The following is a 12,072-nucleotide window of genomic DNA, read 5'->3' on the forward strand; positions in this document are numbered from 1 at the left end:
CTGCTGCAGCCCGTATATGGGCGTTACTAGTCCTTGTATTCTTTCATTGCTACAATCGTAAAAACCGGCAACACTGTATGGTGCTTTTTATTTGGGCTCTCTGTCGCACGCATTAAAATACAGACCACCCTGATGAAGTGTCCAGGATGGTATAAATAACAACCCGTCTCTACTTTTTTTCTTTTTTCATGTTTCAGGCGTGTAAGACTGATTCAGAGGGCAAAGTTGTCGAGGGGAAACACACGGTTTACCGGATGTCGGCGAGCAGTGACGAAGAAAGGCGAGAATGGATCCACCGACTGACGCAAAGCATAAGTCACAACCCCTTCTACGACATGCTGGCTAGTCGGAAGAGGAAAGCGCAACTTTACGCTAAAAACTAGTTAATTCAATTGTATCTAAATTATTTATAATAAATTATGTAAGTTACACAGGTGATGTAAACACAGAGTGTAAATATATTGTCCATTAGTACGTTTAAGATGTAAATACAACGAATTTGAAAAAATATTAAATATTTTTTTCTTATAAAATTGTTTTTTTATTCATTACCTGCAACAACTATAAACTGTATTAATGATGGGTCACTGAGCAATCTATAAATTCAGATCTTACATATAAGATATGGACAAATCAAAGTAAAGAAAGCTTAATAACCTAAAGACCCTAAATAAGTATGTCCAACGGTACAGAGTGACAGTTGTGTCTGTCAATCTTTGTCTGACAGCAGTGCACTTGGTGCTGGCATTTGCATATGACATTCGCATACTCTTAAGTTAGGCAACTGTCTCGACAATCGTGTTTTGATTGCTTTGATTTTAGTTAACAGGAACCACAATATTCTTTCGTCTATATTGAAGATTCCCAACAAGCCATCGTCTATATTGAAGCCATCCCCAACATGGCACTAAGAATCCCGACGGAAGCTACACCATAGGAACCCCACAATCCTCGCAGGGAAGACTGGAAGATGGCCAAGCTAGTAATAACAGAAGAAAAACTGAAATAGGCTATTGACACCTTTCAGCCTTATAAAACAGCGATGTAGGAGTTAGATGGGATTTTTCCTGCCCTTCTAAAAAAGAGTAAGAAGATAGTTACACACCATTTATTAAACATTACAAGAAGCAGCTTAGCGATGCGATATATACCAACCATCTGGAGAAGAGCGAAAGTAATCTTCATACCCAAAATAGGCAAAACCGACTGGGCTAACCCTAAATCATTTAGGCATATTTATGTCTATATGCATATATCATTCTCTCACATCGTTCATATTAAAAACGATGGAGAAAGTAGTCGACAACCATATTAGAGTAAATCATCTAAAGGTTAAACCACTGCACGATAGTCAGCATGTATATAGAGCGGGCAGTTCCACAGAAACTGCTATGTACCAGTTAACCGAGCTAATACAGGCTGGATAGCAAAAAAACAGCGCTTGGTGCCTTCTTGGACATTGCAGGGACGTTTGACAATATACCTCACAAGGTGGTCAAGCGATCTCTGGAAACAGGAGGGGTGAACAGTACGATAATTCGCTGGTTTTGGGAAATGCTCTTAATACGAACAGCAGAGGCTGAGATAGGTACCAAAACTGTAGTTGTTAAAACAACGCAAGGAACTCTACAAGGTGAAGTGACCTCCCCCCTACTGTGGAGCTTGGTAGTGGATGAACTACTAGAAGAATTAACTCTAGCGGGAATACACTGCATAGGGTATGCAGATGACAGTCATGATTGCACGGTGGAAACATGAAGGTACCTTGTGTGATATTATCCACACCAGCTGAGAGATGGTGCAGGACTGTCGGGCTGAGCATCAACTCAGATAAAATTTCATTCACCAGAAAACGAAGTTTGAAAATCTTTAAAGAATCCATCTAGATGGAAAGGAAATACTGCCATCACAGGAAGTGAAATATATGGGAATAACTCTGGACAGTAAACTTCTCTGGAACAGGCATATTAAGAACATTATCAGCAAAGCCACAAAGGCTTTATGGAGCAGTTGCTTATTCGAACACAAAACTAGAGCAACGTACAGCAAGGCAGAACATCTGCAAAGTACAGAGACTGGCATGTATCTGCATCACAGGTGCCATGAGAACATGTCCAACAGCAGCAGTGAAGGTCATTTTAGACCTAACTCCACTGCACATTTTCGTCGGTAGTTCTGTCAATACGACAATGATTAGAATGGTCATAGACGGAAAGCGGGGATACTGGGAGAATTTTCAGGTAAGGGGCTTGGAGCACCCTCAAAAAGAATATATCACTTCTCCAACTCCCAGTGGATGACATACCAAGAATTTACAACTTTGGGAAACACCTCACTGTAGTATTGAGTAATAAAAAGGATTGGAAAGAAGAAACGTTTGCTCAGCATGTAATAGACCATACCATAACGTGGTATACTGATGCTTCCAAAACTAAAGCAGGGCCAGGGATAGGAGTATTTAGGCCGAAAACTAAATACTCCGCACCAATGAGCACCTACCCCAGCAAGCTTCAGGCAGAACTATCAAAAACTGGAACTATCGAACGGGAAATAACCATCTTATCCAATAGTCAAGCAGCACTAAACGCGATCAACTCAGTAATCATCAATTCGGTTGGTCAAAGAATGCCTAGAGAAGCTCAACAAATTAAGCAAAAAAAAGAAAGTCCTCCTACTCTGGGTGCCTGCTCACGAAGGGTTAGAAGGCAATGAAAAAGCAAATGATCTAGCTAGAAAAGGAGCGAACACTCCGCTAACTGGACCAGATAGAACCGTTCTGTTTTCCATGCGGGAACCAACTGAAAGCGGAACTGAAGTATCTGGAAGACTCCATCCGTAACCTGAAACGGGTGTCCTCCAACTCCAACGGTCTAAGACACTCGAAAAAGTTCCTCGGAACTTACGACCGAGAAAAATCAAAGGTTTTCCTTGATTTAAGTAAAAACAATCTTCGGATTGTCACGGGGTTTCTAACAGAACACTCTGTCTCCTCATCAAACACCTCAGTAGGTTGAAGCTGAGAAACAACGGCGAATGCAGATTCTGTGGGGAAAATGGGGAAACACCAGAACACCTTATCACTGAGTGCGCCGAGACGACGACCGTTCGTGCCATGAACTTTGGTACGGCTGATGGAGAGCTGGCCTCTGTGGAGCCGTCCAGATACTGGTATTTGTTAAAGCCCTGAGACTGTATAATGAGTTATAACTCGTTATAAAATCACTGCTGAGAAGATAGTAAAAATTGAAGGACGTGACACACGAGACGCGAGAGGAAAAGTGGTAACGATCGGATATTAAAACGGAGCGTCGTAACTCGGACCCTAAGTGAGCTAGGGGGTTGAAATTCGGAATGTAGATGGGGCTCGAATAGCTCCATCTTTTCATGATATTTTTACAACGTTTTGTGCACTATGAAACCCCATCATCAATGAATCAATTCAAAAAATCGTCCGATTTAAATGAAATTTGGCACTGGCACAAATAAAAGGACTCCAAGTTATATTTTTACTAAAACAACGACTATACATCAAATTTTATTTTTAGTTTTCTAGACAAAAATACACGAACACTGTTACAAAAAGAATTTAAAAAAACACTGTGCTAAAATATAATATATTGTTATAAAAAACGTTTATTAAATAGAGTATATCATATTGTCTAGATATCTATAAAAATATCATATTAAAGCCTAAATAACACATATATAGCAATAGAGAGATTTCAATAAATACAAAATACATCTTTTTAAAAATATTAATTTTTGTGTATAGAATGTATATATTTTAGGCTGTTTTCTTTTTTAAAAAGAGAAATGATATATGTATAACAAAAATATATATAGCACAACAGGCACTGTATATCATAAATCTACGTTATATATAATGCACAGAGATGAGGTATATTTTAGTGTTTTTATATTAGAGTCATTTTGGTCTATTTAAAGCTTGCAACAACATTTGTTGGTTTTAAAAAAATACATCGATCTAAAAGTTACTATAAACTAGGCTTTTTTCAGGTTTACATATAAAAATGTGTGGTTTTAGTGAAAATGCAACACTTAAAACTACTGTTAATAGTAATATTTTTTTTTGTACTGCACATGATCGTTGAATTTATTTTCATACAAATATAGACATTACTGTTATAATAATGTAGATACCTACATAATTTGGAACCCTTTATTTATTATTAGTGGTTTTAGATAATACTTTGTTAAATAAATTTGTAATAAAGTATTAATATGGTATTTAGTTTCGTTGTATAGTACAGAAAAAAAATATCACTACTTAATGTATACCATATGTTCGAAAAAAAACCGTCACAGTAAGCACAGAAGTAACGTTTCAAGTTGCGCTTGACTATGTCTATCTATACATTTCTTGACAGAACGCGGGGTTCAAAATATAAATATGTAGTTTTTAAAATAATATTGTTGGGATATCAACTGAAGTCAAGTTCTTCCCTGATATACATAGTTAGACATGTTTTCTAAACTTTCTGTGACTTGTATTACATTTTCGATCACCCACCTTATTATTAGGAGGTCCTAAAAAAGAACACTTGACTACTTTTATTATCATGATTGTTACTTTTCAAAGAGATACAACATTGTATGGAAGCGAATTAAAGACAAGTATTTTTTTCAAACCTCCTTACAGCGGGTAACTTATATAAATATTTATTTTCATTGTACAAATGTGGTGAAGTATGAGATGAAGCAGTTTAGAAGTCTCCACGCCAGGTGATCAAACCGTCAAGCAAAAATAAGGCTCCGTTGATGATGGCAAGGGAGCCTTTTGCTAAACCGTAGTCCCTCCATTCTCCCTTAGTCCAGCTGTCTTCGTAGTGTTTGATGTTTAGTGCGCCGGCTGTTACAAAGAGGGCGCAGCCTGCCAAACTGTAGAAAATGTCGATTTTCTTGCTGATCGGTGCACTGACGAGGTAACCTGCAAGATAAAGAAAATGAAATATCTTCTTGGATTGATATTAAGTATTAACTTTAACGTTGAAGTTTTTTATGATAGTACCGTATGATCGAAAAAAAATGGCATCCAGTCCGAAAAAAATAGCGGCCTGCGTGCAATGGTAGTACTTTCGTACCACCGAGGCAGAACTATCGATAGTAAATAAAGGCTTTTTTCGGCTAGCCCAAATTATATAATGGAAAATAAATTTCTTGCAGTCTTTAGGTATATAATAAAATTATATAAGAGTTTCTTGCCTTGAACTGCTAATATAGAAATTAATTCCCCGCTGTGTTCGACATAATGTGGATCAACGTGCTCTCACTATCGGTTTCGGGGCCCTACCCCATCATCATTTACGACAAGTCGTGTTTATATACTCTGCGCTGTGCTCGACAAATTGTGGAAATACTCACCTGATGCTGGAATTGTGGAAATACTCACCATGAAATGCTCACCTGATGATGGGGTAGGGCCCCGAAACCGGTAGTGAGAGCAGTTTGATCCACATTATGTCGAACACAGCGTGGAATTAATTTCTATATTAGCAGTTCAAGGCAAGAAACTCTTATATAATTTTATTATATACCTAAAAACTGCTATAAATATATTTCCATTACTAATAATTAGTTTATACAGGATGTTCCGGAAACTTCGGCAGCATATTCTGCAGATTAAAGTAAGTAAAAAAGTTCGTATAAATGTGTGTTCTAAAATACTTAGTTTCGGAGATACAGGGTGTAAAAGTTTCATTTTTAGATCGATTTTTCCAAAATGATTTCTGAAGTAACATCAATATTTGGATGTAAATTCGTGTCTGGGAGTTTTTTGACATGAGAAATTTGATATTGATGTCAATATGACTCCTATCTGTAGGGGGCGCCATCTACATGTGTTTTAACTGTTTTGAAGAGTAATAACTTTTCGTCCGTACCTGTATAAATCTACTGAGTGAAAAAAATACATATTTCCGTGATTTTATGCGTAAAAAATATCTCTTGGTAGAAATCGCTACGAGCAACCGTTCTCAAGATATTCAGAATAGAAATAGTTAATATATGTCATTATTGACAAAAAATAAACATGTTGGGTAAATAGTTATTTGACTGAATTTTTTTTTAAATTAATCATACATTTTGTTGTATCTGTTGAACTTTTGGCACAAAAATATTTCAAATTTATGATTTCAGTCTAATAACTATTTTGTCAACATGTTTAATTTATATCAATGATGACAGGTACTGATAATTTCGATTCCAAATAACTCGAGAACCATTAAGCTTGATTTTCATGCATCCGTTGTCCGACGATACGATGATACGATATTAATGTTATTGGATGAATTTAAAGACTTCGGTTGGTTAGAAACGGTTAACCAATCGAAGCCTTTAAATACAGCCAATAAAATTAATATCGTATCAACGTATCGTCGGACAACGGATGCATGAAAGAGACTTTTAACGTAGAAAAAGTCTTAAATGCATATTTTTGTTGTTTTATACTGGTACGGACGGAAAGTTATTAGTCTTCAAACCAGTAAAAAATATGTAGGTGACGCCCTCTACAAGTAAGAGTTATCAAAATGGTCATCAAAATCAAATTTTTCATGTTAAAAAACTCGAAATAAAAATGATCTACATCTACACCCTGTATCTTCGAAACTAAGCATTTTAGGACATACCATTGCAATAAAAAAAAGTAGTACCTACAACAAAATATGATTTAATCTGCTGATCTATAATAAAATATTTTTAAAACTTGAAAACTTGACCATTTTTAAAAGGCAGGTAAATTTTTTATACTTTTATTTCGCCACGTATACCTACCAATTATTACTAAATTCATGGTAACGCCTAAAAAGTTAGGTGACATAATTGTATTGTTTTCATAGTGACGACGATATCCACTTCTCGATATCCTTATAGACCAGGAGTTCTATCTGGGACTATTAATTCTTGTACTACTTTTTTTTATCGCAATGTTACATTTATACGAACTTTTTTACTTATTTTTATTTGCAGAATATGCTACCGAAGTTTCCGGAATACAGTTCGAACCACCCTGTATAACAATAAACATTTTATTTCTAACCACAATTTCTCTTGACCGATGGTAATCAAAGTATAATTAGTGGAAAAAATTAATATTTTGTTAACTTTTTGCCTACCCCTAATTTTGACGTTTTCAATGCTTACATTGAAATTAGAGGAAGAAACTTACGCTAATGGAAACCACTTATTTATTCTACTAATTTCGAGGTTCGGAATGAAGCTTTAACCTATAATAATTTACTGTTTGTTCAGATTTATTTCTTTCAATGTATTAGATAAACTGTTTTATTGTTGTGTATCAGAAAACTTTTTTACTCTAATTTTAGAAAATGACGTTTCAGAAGATAGGTCCATTATATTTACGAGCGAAACAAATTAAATTATGTAGATAATATTTTAAACAATATACAAAAACGAAATTTTAATACATTTAGTTTGAAATGTATGGACCACAGCCTATTCATAACCAGCCTGCCGACTAACAGCCTGCCGATCATTTACATAGAAAACTCCATATCTACCTAGATAAAGTCTGTCTAACGAGCAAGTAGGGATGATTTCTAAGGAACAGATGACATCTAAAAAGGACAGAAAATACATTTTACATGTCAATTAAATGACAGGCAAGGCTTGTCACTGTCAAGTATCCTCTCATTAGGCAGATTATTCTCTTATATAAGGTGACCAATTATTTTTTGTTTAAAAAGAGTACACTTTGCAAGTATTTCATAGGTGAAAAAAAAGAAGAAAAAACGATACAAATTTTCTTTTCTTTTAAAAACATATTTTTCTTCGGGGTGGATTTTTTTTGCTAAATGAGGATGTTCGTCTAATAATTAATGTAGCCACATCCGAACAACTTTCATTTTACATATTAAATTTGACTGTTAAGACGGCAAATAATGTTTTATCAAAAAGTTGCGACTTCTCATTCCTCCAATAATTATTCCACATTGAAAATACCCTTTCAACAGCAGCATTAGTGCCTGGACAACATAAGGAAATTTCTATTAACACTTTTAAACTTTCATTTGGGATAATATTATATGTTCTACTCTAAAATGCTGAAAGATTTCTACCCATCTTTTGTCAAGTTCTATTTTCTTATCGTTCCATTTCTTCAATTTTTCTCCATTTATATATAAATTTACTCTTCAAAGAGAAAATTGTCATTAATAACACTATCTTTTACTTCCATCATTACAAATTCGACTGTTGAAGAAACTTCTTTCCATTCAATTTTACTATTTAGAAGGGTCCATTTGAAACAATTTAATGCTCTAAAGTTCACTATCCATTCTTAGATATATTCATAGCAAATTTTATACAAATTTTTAACTTCTTTCCATACAAATGAGTATAAAATTATACAAATGAGTACTTTCAGAGTACAGGATTTGAAAAGAGTACGGTTTGCGAAAAAAGAGTACAAAACTCAGTAAATGAGTATAGTTGGTCACCTTATCTTATATTATGTAACAAGTCGGATAATGAGCTCCATTACAGCTTCGTTTAAAAAAAACTATCGAAACTGTTGTGTACTCAACACGTACTGAAAAGCAAAATGACCTAATAAAAATGCACGCGGTGTATTATAATCTAGATATAAGTATTTTATATGAATGAGACACTTAAAGAAACGATATGTTTTACAAGAATATGGTAAAATACGGAACTTCAGAATAATGAGTACAATAAACCGTTATTAACGTGATCAAAGTAGCAAGTTTTTAATTGTCAAAATCAAAATCCGCTTGATCATAAAACTGAGACGTTCATTTTCAGAACTGTTATATTGATTTCTGATTCAAATCCACATTTATTTAGAATAATTTATTGACGACCACAATTACGTATGTAATTAATTAGTATTTGGGCGGAAATAATGGGTAGTATAGTTAATTAATGGTATACTCTTTTATAAAGATTTAAATAGTTTTCTTTTTACATACAAAAGCAAATAGCCTGTACATTTTGTACATTTGTTGCTTTAAAAACAATCTAAAATGTCAATATTCCATGGGTATATTGATAAATGAGGTCTAAATCATAAGAAAATGCATTTTCTACGAAAACATGAAGGGATAGGTAAAATGATATAATACAATTTGATAGACAATTAAATTGTGCATCTGATTCTCCTAAAATATACAGGGCGTTCCATTTAAATTAAACAAGTTATTGCCGTTTAAAGCTAGAAATTATTTAAAATAATTTTTTAGACACTCTGTATAACGTAGTATCATTTTTATTATTGTAACACTATAACTGATCAATAAATAAACTTCAGTAAATATTTAGTATTAAAAACTTTGATACCCTTGGAGAAATGAAGCCTTAAAATTTTTACTGCAGTTTCACAAAATTGAAAATATTTCTAAACGGTAAAGTTTAAGTGTAATAAACCCTAATCAAATTTACCTTTATTTTAATCGTAGAAACTAAAAACGTAATAATATACAGGGTGTTCCACTTAAAAAAATACAACTTTGATATTTTTTATTTATTTGGGACAGTCTCTGTATCTTGTAAAAAAAGAATCCAACGTTAGATATTTTAAATTTTACAATATAAGTTCATTATGTTCGTTTCTTTGTATAAAAAATCATATAAATAAGACAAGGAAATGTGAAAAGTGCCTAATCGAAAACATCTGAGAAGGAAGTTTGAGAGTTCTAATAATAGAAATGGATAGTGGTAATTCTAGAAAGTCGAGCGACATCTTATACAGGCTGTCCCAATATTCCGTAGACATAGAACTAGTACGTATTTTTGGAATCAATCAACATTAAAATAGCACAATATACAGGGTGTTTCAAAACAAATGCGAAAAACTTCAGGGGGTGATTCCTTGTTCAAAATAAAGGGTAGTTTGCTTCATAAATGTTGGGTCAAAAGTCAACCATTAGGGAGATATCGCGGTACAAAGATGGCGGAAAAATAATGTTTTTATTTTTTATCTTGAATACGAAAAGAGATAGACTAATGAAATTTTATGGAAGCATTACTGTTACGAAAACACCCTTTCTGGTATTTTTTTCACTTTTTTAAAATGAGTGGAAGGGGTTGAAATAAACTACCCCTATCATTCTTGTTAACGAAATTTAAAGAAAAATCTTATCAAACATATGCAAAAAAATTAATTTGGATAGTTTAGTTTGTTTAGAAACTTTTTTATCTCTTGTATTTTATTGATAAAACTCACCGATTTGAAATTAAAAAATAAAATGTAAAGCATTACATGTCAGGACAAAAAACAATTTCTGATAAAGAATCTAGTGGGCTGTTGTAATCTTTTTAGGAAAAAATCTAGTCGGCCGCTGTTACTTTTTAGGATGTTTCAAATATTATTTTATTTGACCATTACTCTACTGCAATAGGTTATTATCTAGATGATTATTATTATCGTTATTATAACTAGATTCTTAATCTAAAAATGTTTTTTGTCCTGACATGTAATGCTTTACATTTTATTTTTTAATTTCAAATTGGTGAGTTTTATCAAAAAAACACAAGAGATAAAAAAGTTTCTAAACAAACTAAACTATCCAAATAATTTTTTTTTGCATGTGTTCGATAAGATTTTTCTTTAAATTTCGTTAACAAGTATGATAGAGGTAGTTTATTTCAACCCCTTCCACTCATTTTAAAAAAGTGAAAAAATTACCAGTGAGTGTGTTCATAACAGTAATGCTTCCATAAAATTTCATTAGTCTATCTCTTTTCGTTTTCAAGATAAAAAATAAAAACATTATTTTTCCGCCATCTTTGTACCGCGATATCTCCCTAATGGTTGACTTTTGACCCAACGTTTATAAAGCAAACTCCCCTTTATTTTGAAGAAGGAATCACCCCCTGAAGTTTTTCGCATTTGTTTTGAAACACCCTGTATATGACGTAATAACAAAAGTGGTTTATCTGGGGTTAATTGTTTTACTTGGGGGCTAAGGGAATCTAAAGTTAACATTAGTAACTTTTTAAATCATATTTATGTTAACTTGTTAACGATATTTGTCCAAAATCATTGTTTTAATTTATTGATCAGGCAAATATTGTTTTTTTAAGTTTCATTTGCATTAAATTTGTTTTTTCTAATACCCTTTATTTAAAGATTTTCTATGTAGAAACTGCCTCTAGTATAAATCTATTAAAAAAGTGCAATACTATCTATGCAGCTCATCACGATTGGCTAGTAGTTAGGAGATGAACTAAGTGCAAGAATTACACAAAAAAGAATCAAACCCCAATTATGAATTTACCTGCAAATCCTCCAATAAGAATGATTACAAAACCACCAAATGTCGCTGCAGATAGAGTGTCAATATTCCAATCGCCAGTAGAGCTCTTGTGATGAAGACCAATGCATGCTACTGCAAGCAGCTGTAAACAAAAAAAGAATATTAAATCTATATCAAGTACTTAAAAACGATTATAGGTTCATATAAAATAAATTCAAACATCAACAAATTTATTAACATCAAAAAACCATTACGACTTTTAATAAAATTCCATAATACATGACGAAAAAAGAAACCAAATACTAATTTTATGATAGCCATATTAAAACACCTTTGTCAGTTTGATTTGGCTTTTTTCTTGACAGATTTGAATTTTTCTTAGTTTTTGCACTTTTCTTTCTTTGTTTTGTATTATTTCTTGCTTATTTCATAATTGGTTTAATACAAAGTGTACAAATCTGGACAGACATTGCGTCAGGACTTGAATTAGAGACATATTATTGGGAACCATTGAAAGGAGGCTACAAAAATAGTTATTTTTTGCAGGATGCGATCATTCCCAGGCGAAATAACACATAAAAAGTATAGTTTTGAACTAGTATCACTAGTAAGTTTATTATATAAAGTATGCCCAACGAGAGAATACATGACAATGACAGTTATTGTCTGTCATTATGATTCAGAGGTAAATTATATTTTCTGTCATTTTTGGATGTCGAAATCTTCCCTGACTAGATGGGCAGAATCTATACTAATATATAAAATCCTTAAGTGACTCACTGATTAATCACGATCCTGCTCAAGCCAGCGTAATGTC

General features: G+C 33.2%; 2 protein-coding genes across 5 annotated transcripts in view; one reads left to right on the top strand and one right to left on the bottom strand.

Annotated features, from left to right (window-relative positions):
* Window positions 1-533, top strand: part of LOC115884727 (cytohesin-1-like) — a 71,341-nt gene extending 70,808 nt beyond the window's left edge. For all 4 annotated transcript variants that reach the window (XM_030903373.1, XM_030903374.1, XM_030903372.1 and 1 more), the window contains one exon: window positions 198-533. In XM_030903373.1, the coding sequence (XP_030759233.1) occupies window positions 198-383 (186 nt within the window). In that variant the 3' untranslated portion in view covers window positions 384-533. The remainder of the gene's footprint in view (window positions 1-197) is intronic.
* A 2,989-nt stretch (window positions 534-3,522) lies between these two features.
* Window positions 3,523-11,397, bottom strand: LOC115884731 (the record flags this gene model as incomplete). Its single annotated transcript, XM_030903383.1, is given in 2 exon segments — window positions 3,523-4,948; window positions 11,277-11,397. Coding segments are annotated over 2 exon segments (345 nt in total), but the record flags the coding sequence as incomplete, so codon positions are not given.
* Between the last annotated feature and the right edge of the window lie 675 nt (window positions 11,398-12,072).

This window comes from Sitophilus oryzae, unplaced genomic scaffold (genome assembly GCF_002938485.1).
Source record: "Sitophilus oryzae breed Bouriz unplaced genomic scaffold, Soryzae_2.0 scaffold_347_pilon_pilon, whole genome shotgun sequence".
NCBI classification, from domain to species: domain Eukaryota; kingdom Metazoa; phylum Arthropoda; class Insecta; order Coleoptera; family Curculionidae; genus Sitophilus; species Sitophilus oryzae.